The 16,107-nt window shown below is 40.7% G+C and overlaps 1 protein-coding gene across 1 annotated transcript in view; it reads left to right on the plus strand.

Moving 5' to 3' along the window:
* ctnnd2a (catenin (cadherin-associated protein), delta 2a) overlaps positions 1-16,107 on the plus strand; it is a 244,656-nt gene that overhangs the window by 103,683 nt on the left and 124,866 nt on the right. Inside the window, 7 exon segments of the mRNA XM_035143145.2 lie at positions 2,169-2,203; positions 2,608-2,712; positions 7,317-7,489; positions 12,494-12,548; positions 13,348-13,558; positions 13,920-14,037; positions 15,041-15,173. Of these exon segments, the coding sequence (XP_034999036.2) occupies positions 2,169-2,203; positions 2,608-2,712; positions 7,317-7,489; positions 12,494-12,548; positions 13,348-13,558; positions 13,920-14,037; positions 15,041-15,173 (830 nt within the window).

Raw genomic sequence — 16,107 nt, forward strand, 5'->3', positions numbered from 1 at the left:
TGAGTTTAAAAGATTTATCTTGGACAAATCTGCAGATTTTGCCATTGAGCTTTATTGCACAAGTAGATGCTCATTCCTTCTTTAGTGCGGTTATGTAACTGTTAGTTTGAACTGAAGAAATTAAGGACATGCTGCATCCTCAGGGGCAAGATAAATGGGAATCCTGCAGATGATGTCAAAAATATCAGGCATGGTAAAGCATTGACTTAGCCTGTCGTCAACATTTAATTGAAACCATAAAAAGCAAGTGAATACTGATTATTCCTTCCTTCCTTCCTTCCTTCCTTCCTTCAACCAGTAACCAATAATTTTCAGTAGAGTGAAAGGGCAGACGCTCTCAACCATCTTCTCTCACTCTCTTGACTGTTCATAAACAGTTGCTGTTGTTGTGTATTGGGCGGAACCTAAACGTAATTGCCTTCTGAGTGCTTTTAAGAACAATGAGTTGTATTACTCTGCATGCCCTGTAATAGTCTCAACACGTTTCACTAATCAAGCAGGTATACATTTAGGTTACAGATGGCTATGGTTTGGTTTCAGCCATGGTTTTAGTGTGCCATTGTGTGCAGGCTAACTCATGTGAAACGTCAGCAGCGCACAAGCTCCTACTGGAGCATCATTTAATCAGTCCTCACAAACTCTGAACTCTGGTATGGTCATCGTGCTTCAGAATCAGCTGTTCTGTAAGCAGCATAGGTCCAGTGGTTTTTAAGGATAGCAACCTACTGTCATACTTTATTTAGATAAACTTGCATACAAAGATGGACGACGCGTCTCCACTTCCTCCCACTTTACAAAAATTATGTCAAAATATCCCAGATCCGAACGCTGCCATCATGGATCATATACAGTCAGAGTCAACACAGTAGTGATTGGCTATAATCATGATAGTTCACTCTTTTTGTATAGTACCAAATAACCTTTCACTTGAACATCAGCGTTTTAACAGCTACAATGTCAGACACCATCTTTGCGAAAAAGTTGACATGCATTTTGACTTTTTAGTTTGGCCCAAATACCATTCACTAACATGGAGGAGGTGGGGTTTATGACCTATACTGCAGCCAACCAGCAGGGGAGCGGGGTCAAGACACTTTTGCTTCACTTTTGAGGAGCTGTCATATCCTTCTTTATATACAGTCTATACATGATGACCTAAATTGCTGGGTACTTTATTGCAACCATATTGCCACACATGATTCCCTTTTGATGTAAGTCTCCCAGAAATAGGCTGTTGTGTCTAAAATCAAACTGCGTCAACCATTTAGAAGACGCTCAATCTCTGGGAGACCAATACCATCTCGGCTATAATCATCACCATCATGTCAAATAGACAAATAAACACATGTCAACATATTCACTCATTCTCATAGACCTCACATTTGTTCACACACGAGAGCTTACAGGCACTTTTAAACACAAATTGTGCAATGACACTCAAATCACACAAGCACACACACTGACAGGCATTCAATTAGAAAGAAGTCTGGGCGTGTGGAATACCAAACAGTCTTAATAGGACAGGCACAGAAACCAGCCAGACAGCCAGACTAATGGTGTAGATGAAGTCAGATGAAAGAGTCTATATGTATCATTTAGTGTGTCTGTGTCTGTATTGATCTCACAGCTGGTGGCTCAATACTCGCCTTCAACTTTCTTTTTCTGCCTCTTTTTTTCCCCCGTCTGCTTTCTCCTTCTACCTGGCTTCGTCTTTTTCTCTGCGCTCAATCCCCCTTCCCATCAATCCCAGATCAATTGACAGTGATCAAGAGAATGGAAATACATCTTGGTTATGTTTGCGTCCGTGAGCGTGAATGTGTGCGTGTGCTTTGTAGTTGCGTATGCGTCCATAACACCATCCATTTAAGAACAGAAAAGACTCGTCACGATTTCATGCTGTAAAAATCTACAGTAATTGGCCTGGGCTGACTAAAAACTGTATTGACATTAGAGTTTTGTTCCCATTATTTTGTTTCTAATTTGTTTTTCAAACTTCCTCAGAGTAAAACAAATGTAGCTCATTGGCAGGTGCTGTCAGTCCAGTAAATAATATTAAATGTAAATATTTAAACATATTTAAAATGTGGCTGCTATTGTACAACTTTATTTAACTTTATTGTCGTAATTCTCTTATCATTCTTAACATTGACCGCCTCTTTCTTTTGCAGTTCGACGGATGAGCAATTTCGCTGGAACGCTCAAGGTAAAGTTCACCGTTCGCACAAACCCATGCACTTGCTGCTCAGCCATGCATGTAAAGTTATTGTTGCATGAAGTGACTGCTCAAACCTGTTTTTTTAAAGATAACATACAGACTTACATACACACAAAGTCCCAAATCTCCTTACACAAACTTAACATTCAATCCACTACACTTTTCGAACAACTTCATTTACACTCAGGCAGCTCCCAGGGAAGACTTATCAGAGTCCTTTCCGGCATTTAATCAAAATGTCCTAGAGCTCATAACCAAGACATAATGTTTGGAGTTTTATGGACTGTGAGAGTAGAGAATCGAAGTGTACAGTGCAGGGAGATCTCTTCCATCTCTCATCGTCTCCTTCCCTCATTTCCCGTCTCTCACATCCTGTTTTTCCTCTTTCACAGCGGATGGACAGAAGGATATCGAGGATGAGTTAACCACGGGTTTGGAGTTGGTGGATTCCTGCATTCGCTCCCTTCAGGAATCAGGGATTCTGGACAGCGGAGAACGTAAGTGGACTTATCAACATCAATGAGTGTGTGCTTATGTCTTCAGACAGGATATTAAACCAATCTGCTTAGCAAATGTAAAGAGACTTATTGCTGCTTCAAAACAATCTCTCAAATTTCTTATATTCTTGCTCAGTCACTCTTGACAATGAGGTAAGAGAGTGACTAAGCATATCCGGAATTTTTTTTATAAAAAACATATCTATGGTTGGTTTAAATACAAGGTGGGTGTGTAATGTTTAATTATGTTGTTCTGCTGAAAGCCAAGGAGAAAATGTTATCTTATTAGTCCCATAGGCCATTAGATATCTGGCCTAAGTGCAGCAATTCCCTGTGTTAATATTGAGCTCTCACTCAGATTTCATTTCTACTTACAGTAAGCGAGTTGAGTCGAGGGAGGATTTTGTTCCAGACCAGACAGTATCTAAAAAGTTAGATTAAGTATAATATAAAATGTGAATATGTCCCTTAGACACAAAATGAGAAGTGTAGTTTGGTACTGAAAGTCCAAGTTGCAAACCCTATTGCAAACTAGATACAAATGTCTTTGCTCTTCTGATGTGTAGATGGACAGAGAAACGACACACACACACACACACACACACCATGTCCCTGTTAGGTTTGTACCAATAACTGCCCAGTGTCCTGCAGCTTTTCCACCCTGTGAGCTTTGGATTCTGATGAACAAATTCAGTCTGTGATTGAGAGGCCGGCTGCGTGAGAGGTCTCTAAATGTGCTTGGCATTTTCTTTGCAGCTCATTGGATGTGGAACACTGCGTTCCTATTTTACTTATTGTCTGCTGACCTTTTTGATATTGGTTAATATTGCTGTAATGGATGGCATTTTAAGAGCATGCACATATGTGGGGTCCAGCCCATTTATACTCATAGTTTAGCATAGGCTTTACCATGTGTAAATTTGGTTAGCCATAGTGGAGAACCTATAGCATTTCAAAGTCTGGAGTTGTGTAGGATGACACAAACACTGGACAGGTTTTTGGAATATTTGCCTAAAAATTGTTATGTGTGCTTGAAACTGCATCCTTCTTCTCATCAATGCAAAGCAGCAACAGCAGAGGGAAAAAACTAGTAATTAAATAAAATCAAATAATTAGACTCTTATTTGTAGGAAGACCATGAGTCCAAATTTCAAAGGTCAAATGGACAGCACTTTTCATTGTGAGCACTCTTATTGTAGCTGCTCCGTACCCAGCTATTTTATTTACCTTCGAAAATATTTCTCTATCAAAGCATCACTTGATAAATTCGGCCCAGTTCAGTTTAGGCTGTAAGGCTCAGGCAATGAGTGTCCTCACATAGATAGAAGTAAGAGTTTGTGTGTGTGTGTTTCCCCCATAAGGGAACACTTTAAATAGCTAAATGTTAAATACACCCAATTATGACATGTCACTGTCTTCAGTGAAAGGCTGCACAAAACAAACTTGTTTTTTACTTTCAGCTGACACTGTAGTTGCTTGTGGGCCACACGACAGTAGATATATACATACATGTATTTTACAGGGACACACATAGTCTAGGAAATGAATGTAGTCAAATTAAATTCGATTCACAAAGCATTATAAGTTTTACTGTCAGGTTAAGGTTAGGTTTAGGTTAATGTCAGGTTAAAGTTTGGTTAAGGTAAGGGTTAGTGTTAGGCAAGTAGTAACTATGTTAAAGGTTAGTAAGTCTCAACAAAGTCATCTGAAGTCATGGAGACATGACTGCGTGTACGTGTGTGTGTGCATGCGCACATGTCTTCTATGGTTATTGGGGCCAATTTTGGTTCAATACCATCATTCTGAGGACATTTTGATGTTGTGAGGACATTTTGGTTGGTCCTCACAATTTCAAAAGCTTGTTTGAGGGGTTAGGTTAGGGTTAGGGTAAGGGTTAGGCATTTAGCTGTGATGGTTAAGGTAAGGGGCTAGAGAATGCATTATGCCAGTGAGTGTCCTCACATCTATAGAGAGACGTGTGTGTGTGTGTGTATGCGTATATGTGTGTGTTTGTCTGAGAGAGACTTTCATAATTATACTGAGCTGTTGAAAAATTCATGTTTCATGGGAAAATGGAGACTGAGACTCAACAGAGACACAAAAGGACGTAAAGCCCTTCTGGCGACAGTGTTCTTTTCATTTCATCCTCTCACACAAATCCACACACACAAACATCGCACACCCTTACATCACATTACTTACAACACCTACATGGTGAAATATCACACAAGCACAAACACATGTTAAACATCCCTCATTTGAACAAACTTAAAGATTTCCCTCTCATTTGATCATCACAAAAAACGCACTTTCCCCTCACACGTATGAACATGGAAACAAACACACACACTTTTTGTCACACGACACACACAATGTAACAAACACCAAGGCTGAGTGATAATAACTTTGGGAGCTCCCACTCAGACCGTGTAACACAAAGTGCTGTTTAATAATTCATAAAACGCTGGGAATGAATTGAGATGAGAAAAGACAGGTCTTTTATGAAGAGGAGAAGCAGCAGAGTTGGTCTTGGTTCACATCACACAGAGTCATGGGGAGAAGAAGGGATTCTGGGGGAAGAGAGAGACAGAGGGAGAGAGATGGAGAGCAGGCAAATAGAAGAACAATAATAAGGCTCTTTGTTATTTGGGGGATGGAACCGACATGCCATGAGCTCTGGGGAAGACACTTGTTGTAGACTCTGTGAGGATATATTCATGATATTCAAACATTTGAAATCTCAAAAGTAAGGAAAGGAGAAAGATCCTAGTTTGGCTTCCTTATGCTACAAACTATAATTACATACATTTCGTGTACTAGAACGTTGTATTCAGAGGGGGGAGAGAGTAAAAATAGCAACGTAATGAAATATGTATAGACTGCTGAATGAACAGGTCACAGACCTAACTGCTCTTCAGTGCATCGAAACCACACACACATACAGATAATGTATACAACCACATTCACCATTGACTACCAAGTGGTTTGTAACATTTCCCTCCAGCTGACCTCATCACCCTATACGCAGTTTAGAAGATAGTCCATCTTCAAAACGGCCTCATGATGTTCTTCTTCCCAATCAATATCAGCTTTATGAGCCCAGCAGGGGAATCAGAGTAAGGGGATTATTAATCGGTGCTGCAGTAGTGACTCTGTCAGGTGGTGGCGGTGATGTCGCTCCTAAACTGGGGTGGTGGGACCTTGAGATTGTTGTCTGTGTGTGTGAGCCGTGCATTCTCAGGACTGGGGCCGATGGGATACGCATCTTGATGACTATCCAGTACATTAAAGATACACATGAAGCGAGTACGTTTCACCCCCACTGCGATGCAGTGCGACTCCACATGACTAGATTTACAATTCAATTCAATGCAATGAGCTGCAGAATAATAGGACGCTCTGCAATTCAATGTGGTACAGAATTAATCTTGTTCTTCTCTTGTTCTCCTTCAGATTTATAAAGGAAGGCAAAGGTGTATTTATTTTTCTTTCACACATTTGTTTTGTTACTGCAAAATATCTCTTAAAAAGATAAAAACAGGTCTGGAACTTTCTCTGTCTTTAATCATTATTTTATAACCACACACTTTTAAAAGTTAAACATTTTAATGATGCTTTTGATTAACAATGAATGATACAAAATCAAAATGCCATAACTACATTTATAATGATGTGCCGTAACTACGACCAGCAGAACACCTTCAACAGCTCTCTGGTGAGCAGAAATCAGTGGGGTTGTTTCTATACTTATGTATTTATTATATAAACATTTGATTTATTATCCTGTAAAGATAATGATATTGGTCACACTTCTTAATAATAAAGGCATACATATATAGGCATAGCCTTCACAAATAATTACATATATATATATAAAGCTGATTATACCTGCAAAGATGTTAGAGAGGCATCCCAAATTGTAAAAATCTAGGTAATTGTATCATGAAAGTTTATGCTGTTGAACCAATTTGAATCAATGAATCCTATTATCCTCAGTGTGTGTGCTGTGTGTTATTACAGCCATACCTCACCATTCACCAAATCAGTTCATTCAGTCCTCTGCATTTTCCCTGTAGCTGTAGCTTAGACAGAATTGAGTTTGCCTCTGAAATCGGGGGGCATACGAAGCCACTTTGCAACATCCCGCGACGCAGCAAAGTAGAAATTAACATGTTTAGGGGGGTAAAGTTTTGAGTTGTTAGGTGTTCCATCTATTACAACTTTCTTATTTTCAGCCCTCCTCCTCCCATCCTCTCCATCTCCCTGCTCCTCCTTCTCCTCCCATTCTCTCTGCTCCTCTGTTTCTCTTCCCCTCTGCTAATAAATTATGTATGCCATCGCCAACTCAAGGAGTGCTGCACTGCTGCACTATCTGCTCTAAATTGCTGCTCTCTCTCTCTTCCCCATTTCACTCTTCACCTCTCAATCCCTCCTCTTCATGCCCCCTCTCTTTCTCACTCTTAATCTCTCTCTCTTCTGCCTCTCTCTTCTGCCCCCTTCTCTCTCTCTCTCCCCCTCTCTCTATCTCTCCATACACAAACACAAACTCAACTCAACCCTCTTCCTCCCACCCAACCACACACCGCTCCTGTCTCTATCGGTAGGACCGGCTCTCCTTTCCCAGAGTTCCTTGCAGCTCAACTCCACCCCGGAGGCTTCGCTCCAGTACTCTGCCAGCTACCATAGCAACCAGACCCTCGCCCTTAGCGACAGCATCTCCGCAGCAACTTCTCAGCGCAGCGGGCAGGTTGGAGGAGCTGTGCACAGCTACAACCAGGTAGGAAATGCTGCTGCGCATACATGATAATGCAGATGCTGCTGTTCATGATGTTGATGATGATGATGATGATAATGAAATGCACAGTTGGACAAGAATTGGTAAACTTTTGCTCAGAAGACTTTGACCACCAGAGTATCTAAATAATTGACATGATTTTGACTGTGAAGGGAATTCACCTGAAGTGACTTCTCCTCAGTTTATAAGTACAACTGCAATGAACTTTTAGCAATGTCTGAAGGCATCCAGACTTTTGAGGACCAGCATAGTGTTTAGTTATAATGTGCACGCTAGTTTCAGATTCCTTTCTTCTGTGATTCCTCGTCAGAGACCTTTCTTTTTCCTCTAACCCTTTTTTTCATGCACCAACATCATCAGCTGAGTGTACCTCTGACTCGCGTTGCCTTCACAGAATGTGGATTTGTTTATGCCCATATATACACTGAATCCCTTTTCATTAGCATTAATGAAGTCCTACTCAAGCAGTCGAGATAACTTTGTCTGTATCTTGGAGGCTAGTTTCATCACAAGTGATAGGCTCGGGACGAATTCCGCAAAGCTGTTTAGAAAGAGGAAGGTAATCAGATTATCATTGACCAAAAAGAGGAGACAATTAATTACACACAGTTATCAATGAGATCTCGGTTTTTACAGCAAGAGCCAGGTCAAAAATTAACCATGTGATGATGAAGAGAGAAACCCCATAAGAGTGCTGTCTAGCCTACACACACACACACACACACACACACACACACACACACACACACACACACACACACACACACACACACACACACACACACACACACACACACACACACACACACACACACACACACACACACACACATTTTTGTAAATACCTGCACAAGTTGTCAGTGATCTCTGAAGTAAAATGGGTGTTTGTTTTGTGATGTGTTTATTGCGTGTGTGTGTGCAAACCTGTGTGTATAGGCATGTGTTTCTTTGCACACAGTGACATGGTCTGTCTTTGTAAACACGTTTATTAATCTTTCCCCCCTACAGTCACACCAAAGCTCATTTCAGCTCATTTCATTTCTGGTTTCAGAGAAAGCGCTCACTCCTTCCCTTGATGAATAATAAATAAAGGGGGCAAAGACAGAAAAACAAATAGACAGACATATAGATGGAGGGACAGATGAGGCAAAAGGAATTATCCTTCTTTCTTTCTAGAGTCAGAATTATATATATTTCCTCTCCTTGTGTTGCAGTGTTCCTGTCCTCTTTTCCTTCCTCCTCTGCCTTGCTTTTCTCTCTGCTCACCATCTCTCTCTCTCTCTGTGTGTGTGTGTGTGTGTGTGTGTGTGTGTGTGTGTGTGTGTGTGTGTGTGTGTGTGTGTGTGTGTGTGTGTGTGTGTGTGTGTGTGTGTGTGTGTGTGTGTGTGTGTGTGTGTGTGTGTGTGTGTGTTTCTCTCTCTGATGTCTTTGGCTTGTCAGAGTAATGGGGCCAGTGCTGTCAGCAGGGCTTGTTGCCCATGAATAGCTTTACCCATGCCATTGCTGCTAGATAGGCAGATGTGGCTTGCATGGAGCTGCCTTTCTAGCATCACTAGCATGTATATGCACACATTACATGCATGTTTTGTTGGTGTGTTTGCAGACTTGTTCAACTGGGGGTAAATGCATGTATATGCACATAGGATTGTTTTGCATGCACGCCCTCCACCATGTGTGCATTTTCTTTTTAGCAAGTTTTCACAAGTGACTGTTTCAGGGAGAGAGAAAATGAAAGTCTGGCATGTTGCTGCTTCTCTGTAGGGTATTTATAACCCTGAGAGGCCCAGCTTTAATAATGCATGGATACATGGCACCTCAAACATCCCAGTGTTTTACTGGCGGGGAAAATAAGCAGCACTGCGAGATGACACAGAGCGAGCTTGAGAAAGTGCTCTCCCTCGCGCGGTGTGTCACAGCGTTACTTCTATGAGGGAATTCAGCCAACAATTCATCTATACTCATAATTTATTTACCCGGCAAATCTGCCATCCATATCCATCTATCTGTCTATACAGTCACCTATTCATTCCACAACATCCACGCACCTCTTCATCTGTCCAAAGTCCATTTCAGTCTCACTTTAAATCTTGATGAGCGAGGCAGAGCTGCAGCGTTGAGTAAAATCATGCGACATAAACCATTAACAGGAATCCTTAACTCAGTTGTGCTGGTTGTATCTCATCATCCTCATGATCTCTCACTTGGCTTCATAACCTACTAAACTACAAGGGACTTTTATGGTGGACACTCATAAATTGGCTCATACATATTCAAGAGTCCCTCTCTCTGGCTATTACTTTTACTAATATTCTTTTGTCCATGTGCACTTAAACTAACAGATCAAGTTACACTGTATACGTAAGGCATTTAAACATAAAATACTCAAATAGCTTTCTTTTAAAGACTGAAACTATTATAGCAGTAATCCATGTTTAGCTGAAGTTCAAGTTATAGGACCTGGGAAATCATTATAAAGACTTACAGCTCGGGTTGGTAATCATAGAAAATCTGAGCTAAGCTTTTTTAAAGAGCAGGCTACACTTTGAAAACATGCACCGGATAAATCCCACCACCTTCACCTTCTTGTGGCCAAAACAAAATGGAAGTGAGTCTAAATTAAATTAGCAAATGTGGCCCAAATATACTCCCAAAACAAATCTGGGCCTTTTGTGGCAAACATGCAGTGCTCTAGGCACCCGGCCTTTGGTTGACATGTGGTGTTGCAATGGCTTACTTGTGGCCCAGATCTGGCAAACAGGAGTGGACCACACATGTATCATCATTTTAAACAGTATGTGGGACCAATGAAAGTGTGACACAGCAAGTGTGTTGTGTGCCAAATCTGGGGCAAAACTGTTTTGCTATGTGGGAAAGTGGAAATTTAGCTTGTTTGCAGGACAAGCTCATAAAAGCTATTACTCAACCAATTCTAAATATAAACTACACTGAATTTACTGAAACCTGTTTCTGTTAATTTTGTATTTTTTCATCTATTATCATTGGTACAAGTTTTCTCCACACACACAATAACATGTTGTTGTGCCAGAACATGTTAGAAGACAAGTGGAAGCACCGCAGCTTACTATTCACTTGATACTGCATTATCAGACCTTATTATAATCTCCCATGTCTCTGCTTCGCCTCCTGTCCGCCATCATAAACTCTATGATTTTATTTTTAGAGGAGACTGCTAATCCACTCAACCGGTGATAAGACACTTTCCATGACCCCTTGTGCAAACACAGCAGAGCTAAACCAAAGGCCTGTTGTCTTCAGCAGACACACTTTAGCTCCTCACAAAGCAGGGAAATACAACCAGAGACTGTCATTGAGAACATAAGGAGATCGTGTGCTATATTTAGGTTTGCAGACTCCTGCACAATCGTACAGCTGCGAATATTCGCACCTCTCTTACTGACCAACTAAAACGTAACTCCAGATTGTATATATGTGTGTGTGTAGGTGTGCGTTTTATTGGATGACCAAATGTACCTCTTCATTATACATTACAAGGCAAGTGTGTGTTTGTATAAATGTGCGCACATGTTTCTACCATAATATACTGTAAAGACCTCTGAATAGCAGACAAACATGTGTGCATGTGTCATGTGTATGAAATGTATAAAATCTGAAAATATATATACTTGTTACTGCTAAGTAACAGAAGGTTTGAGTGCAACTACTGTATATTCAGTGATGACAGTGCTCCAAGGTGACTCAGTGACTGTGTGCTTGCATAATGTGGCCTCTTACAACTGCAGCCATGTCACTCTTGTAATAATGCATTTGAATCACCTTTACAGCGTTTAACATCCAAATAAGCCTATGAGGCTCAGTGAAGCACTGGCATATGCTCCCCACGCTCCCCGGAGGCTACAGTTAATTTATTAGAATAAACCCGCATGCTAGGTTTGGTAAAGAGGGATTGTCAGATTTTGTCTCAAAGACAGAACTTCACCTTTTTGAAAAAAGCAATGTGTTAATGATTTCATCACACGTTGTTTTCAAAGCTATAGGTATCAGTTTCGTTCAGTTTTATATATCTCGGTCCACAAAAAAATGACAAGGCAATGAGTTTACAAAAAATAAATGAATTAATTAATTAAGGAGAAAAGAAAATATATGGGCCGAAATGGTGTAGGCTGAAACATTAGATTATTATGCTCACTCTTCATACCGAGAAGAGTGCAACTGGCAACCCTATTAGGCCCTAGAAGCAATCAAATCAAACAGAAATAAACACATTTAAATTTTTAACATAATTAGGATTACAACTCTGTTGTGTATTTATTCATCATCTTGTTTTGTAACTTTTTTTTTTTAAACCTAAAGTGAGCTACACATTTTATACTATTCCTCTGATTCCATATTGTTCCAATTTCTTTAGTAGTAGGTAATGCTCAATGGTGTCGAAAGCTTTTTTACATCTACAGACACCCCCAGAGTATATTCCTTATTGTCCATTTCAGTGGATGCTCTGCCATTTCCATCACTGGCACATGGAGAACAGGCACAACCCCACACAAAAGAACAATATTCGCATTCAACGATAAATTGAGATTTCATGTGACGAAAGATGTTAAATATTTAGAAGAGAATATATGGATCGTGTAATGCTTTTATGGATTTCGAGGAGTGTGGTGCAGTGAGGCTTTAGGAGGAGTGATTTCAGTCAGTGGAGCTCTGTGGACTACACGGTCTGCCTCTGTGAGTCTGTTTGAATCACCCCTCTGTTCTCTGTGGGGACTTCATTACTAGCTGCTCTAGGTTCAATTGGGATCCTCAAAGGCTCGACTGAACTCATTGTGCATAAAAGTTCTGATGGCCAGTGCTCTTTATTCTATTTTATCCCATTTTCCTTAACTCAATCTCCCCCCCACGCCACAACTTCTCCCTCCCCACCAATCACTCCCTCCATTTGTCCCTTTCTTCGCTGTCACATCCCTTCCTCTCTAACTTGCCCCGTGTCGCCCTTCTGCCCCTCAGGTGACATCGAGCCGTGCCGCCCATCATCAGCAATCACAAAGCGGGGCGGGATCAGGTAAGGAGTCTCCTCTCCTCATCTCTCTCCCCTTGTGGAAATACATTTTCTTTATTATAAATTAATCTGACGTAGCATGAAGCACTGTGGATACTCAGAGATGACATTTGGAGACAGTGACGGACGTGCATGAGAATTGGCTTAAAAACCTTGCGAGAAGGAAAGTGTTTTCAGAGCCTGTAGTATGTATATTTGTCTCATCTGTACAATATTATTCCTCCATACACCGAAAAAGAAAATTGTTAAACAACTTAAAATAATGACTAAACAAATTAAGTCGTTCAAATCAAAGATATCGATTGTGTTAGTATTACCTCTTAAATGAAATTAAATCAAACAAACGTAATTATTTTGTGTGTTACCAATTGAAGTAAGTTTTTAAGTTGTTTCCACAATTTTATTTTTTCAGTGTAATTTGTACACAAGCCATATTAACTCCCGTCACTGGAGCCTCTCAATATTTCATGCTTTTATTTTCCCCTCCCTGATATCACCCCACTATTAAATATCAGGCATTTGCTCCATGTACTCCAAATGATCGATATCAGCTGAACCGTATGACCACTCGTTCTTCTAATTCCCAAGTTTATTAATTATAAACTTTTACTGAGGGGTGGGCTATGACCCAGGAAAGAACCAAATCAATATTGTTGAAAAAAAACAAACAGGCATGTTTATGGGATATCTGATGCAATTTGGTGCAGATCCAAATAAAAATGTAGGTGCCGTGGTTTCATAAGGGGTCTGGCTTGACGGAGGTTTGCGCTCCACTGAGTCTCTCCATTCTCTTGCTCTCTAGGTATCTACTACTCCAGCTCCACCTTGCCCGCCCAGCGTGTCAGTTCTCCTCTGTCCGGAGGAAGAGGAAACTCAGGGTCCAGTTCCCCCAGCAAGCTTCAGCGCCTGGGATCAGCCTCCGATGCGCCTGGGTACGCCACCACTGAACGCCTGCCTTCCTCCTCCTCTCCCAACAAACAGTCTACCGCTAATCGACTGGCCAAGTCTTACAGGTACAGAGCCGCAGTGGCTGTTACACTGATATTGATTTTGACGTATCGCTGTTACTACTGATGTATAATAGAGTCTGAGGTCTTTGAAGGTGGATAAAGGGGGTGGCAGATGAAGGAATTACTGTATTTACACATCAGTCATGCTTGAGAGAAAAGTAAATACATGATGATGGCATACAATAGAATTGAATAGGAAATTCTACCTTTTGAAGTTCATTTTCATCCAAGCTTTGTCGGCATGCGGGGGAACACACTCCACATTATATTTCTCACAAGTCACTGTATGTGCTAAATTGAATTAATCATTCAGAGCCATTATTTCTCTGACAAATTATGTAACTTTTTGCCATTTGTCTTCCAGCACCACTGTTGCCGTGACAACAGCAGGAGGGGCCGGGTCTCCCCTGAGGGTGGCATCTCCACCCAACTCTACAGCAGCGGGGGGAGGGGCCAGCTCATCATCGTCGCCTCTTCACCAGGTAGCTTTACAGTCGCAGAACTTTTAGAGCAGAAACATGAACAATACAATACCCTAAACAACAATGTTTTTATGTGAAGCAACTGTAACTGCACCAGAGTTTGTGTGATTATAAACTCTGTTCCTCAAAGTGTTGAAATCCACACAAACATTGACAAATAACTGAATCATGTCACACACACACTTGTGCACGGAAATACATTTAACTCATCCGGAACCTTCTCCCTCCGTCCGTGAGATAAATTATGACATCAAAATGTGTTTTTTTTTCCTCCTGTCATCAGTCTTAGTTAAATATTGTTCTGGTTTGATAATTATTTGAATTAGTCAGATTGTTTTGAGGAATTAATTGACTTTACCCATTAACAGCATGTTTTTCATTGAAGAGCAAATTATTCTCATGACAGTTCTGAGGATTTAGAAAGTGATCTGAGGCTCACAAAGATTAATGAAAGAACAACATTCATGCAGCAATGTCCACTGTCTCTCTAACAAAGCTGTCATTTACCTTCTGTTTAATTATGATATCACACAATCAGACTATTGATTGATGCCATGTGGTTGGGTGTTAGGAGAGAAGATCAAATTTATATCCACTTAATTATATCGTTAATTATGACAAAGGATGGGGTGTTGCAGCCAGAGAGTGATTGTAGATTCAGTCATATCCTCCAACTAAAATTGATCTTTATAAGTCAGTTAAAATTTTGAATGGATAATATTTTCAAATATCAATATAACATGAGTAAAAATAATAACATTGTTTGATTCTTATGTAGGTGTTCTAAAACTTAAATTACATTCATAACTAAAAGTGGTTTGTACATACAACTTTTTTTTTTATCTGAACCACACAGAATAAAAACACATCAATCATGTCAAATGTTTTGCTGTCATAACATTGCAGTGTAAAAGTAATTGCTCCAGTATATAGAAACCACTCTGTACATTCCCCAAGCCTCTTGCTAACATTTAAAAGAAAAAATACCTCCTTGTCTTTTCAGATGAGTTCAGGCATAGGGAGCTATGCAACTCTGTCTCCCAAAAGACTGGCATCTCACCACGCCTCCGACCAGTACAAGATCTCCCACGAGCTCTACGCTACAGCTACGCTGCAGAGACCTGGCAGTCTAGCAGGTGGGAGTTCACACACCTGTGCAGGTTCACTTCCCTTCAAAACAAATGTGAAATGTCTCTTCAACACAACCACCTGTGCTAAGGGATGTGGGGAAATCTCAACCAGCATCAATGTATCTTTGAGTGTGTGTGGCTGTTGCTGATCCAACATCTAGTGCCAGTGGAGCTTTTGCACGATAACCGGCCCCTGTGTTCTATTGCGTTGCATCTCGCTTTGATTCCAAGAAATGTCAAGTGCTGCATTCAGGTCTATTGAATTAGCCAGTCTTTGAATGTGCATATCAGTGTGTTGTGTTTGGTCCCTCAAGGTCTACTCTGTGTCACAGCAGCTGTACATCGAGGGAGATGTCAGAACATATTTGCTCCTGCTGTTGCATTGACTTTTTATTGGCTTTCTCTCTTGACTCTACATAATTGAGTTGGCCGAATGGCAAGCCCAAAATGAACCAGTGTTGTGCCAGCTGTTTATGGTGCATAGTAGGTTAGTGTAAATGCTGTCGGTAGCCCACTGTTTGAAGGACTTTACTATTCAGACTAAAGGCTCACGGGCTGCCTTTTTGGACGAAAAGAGATATGTCCATTTCAAACAATGTAAGTGTAACCTCCTACATACTTCCATGCGTCCTTTACATTGGCATGGCTGTTAAGCAATACATGCACAATGATTTCCCATGCTTCGTTTTGTTGTTGGTAAGCTTTCAGAAGACATGAACAAATACAGATAAGTGAACAAAAAAAGTATGGCAGAATAGACAGTCCCTCAGTGTGACCCAGGACAGACGTGTGAAAAGAATGTGGTCACATGTGGCCCACATCTCCTCCAAATTAGGTCTGAACAATCTGATCTCAATGCATTTTGTACTCTGACCTCACCAAAGACACATATGCCAGATATGAGCAGGGCAGCGATGTGCTTGATGAATTTCATCTTTCC

This window comes from Hippoglossus stenolepis, chromosome 19, assembly GCF_022539355.2.
Source record: "Hippoglossus stenolepis isolate QCI-W04-F060 chromosome 19, HSTE1.2, whole genome shotgun sequence".
Lineage (NCBI taxonomy): Eukaryota > Metazoa > Chordata > Actinopteri > Pleuronectiformes > Pleuronectidae > Hippoglossus > Hippoglossus stenolepis.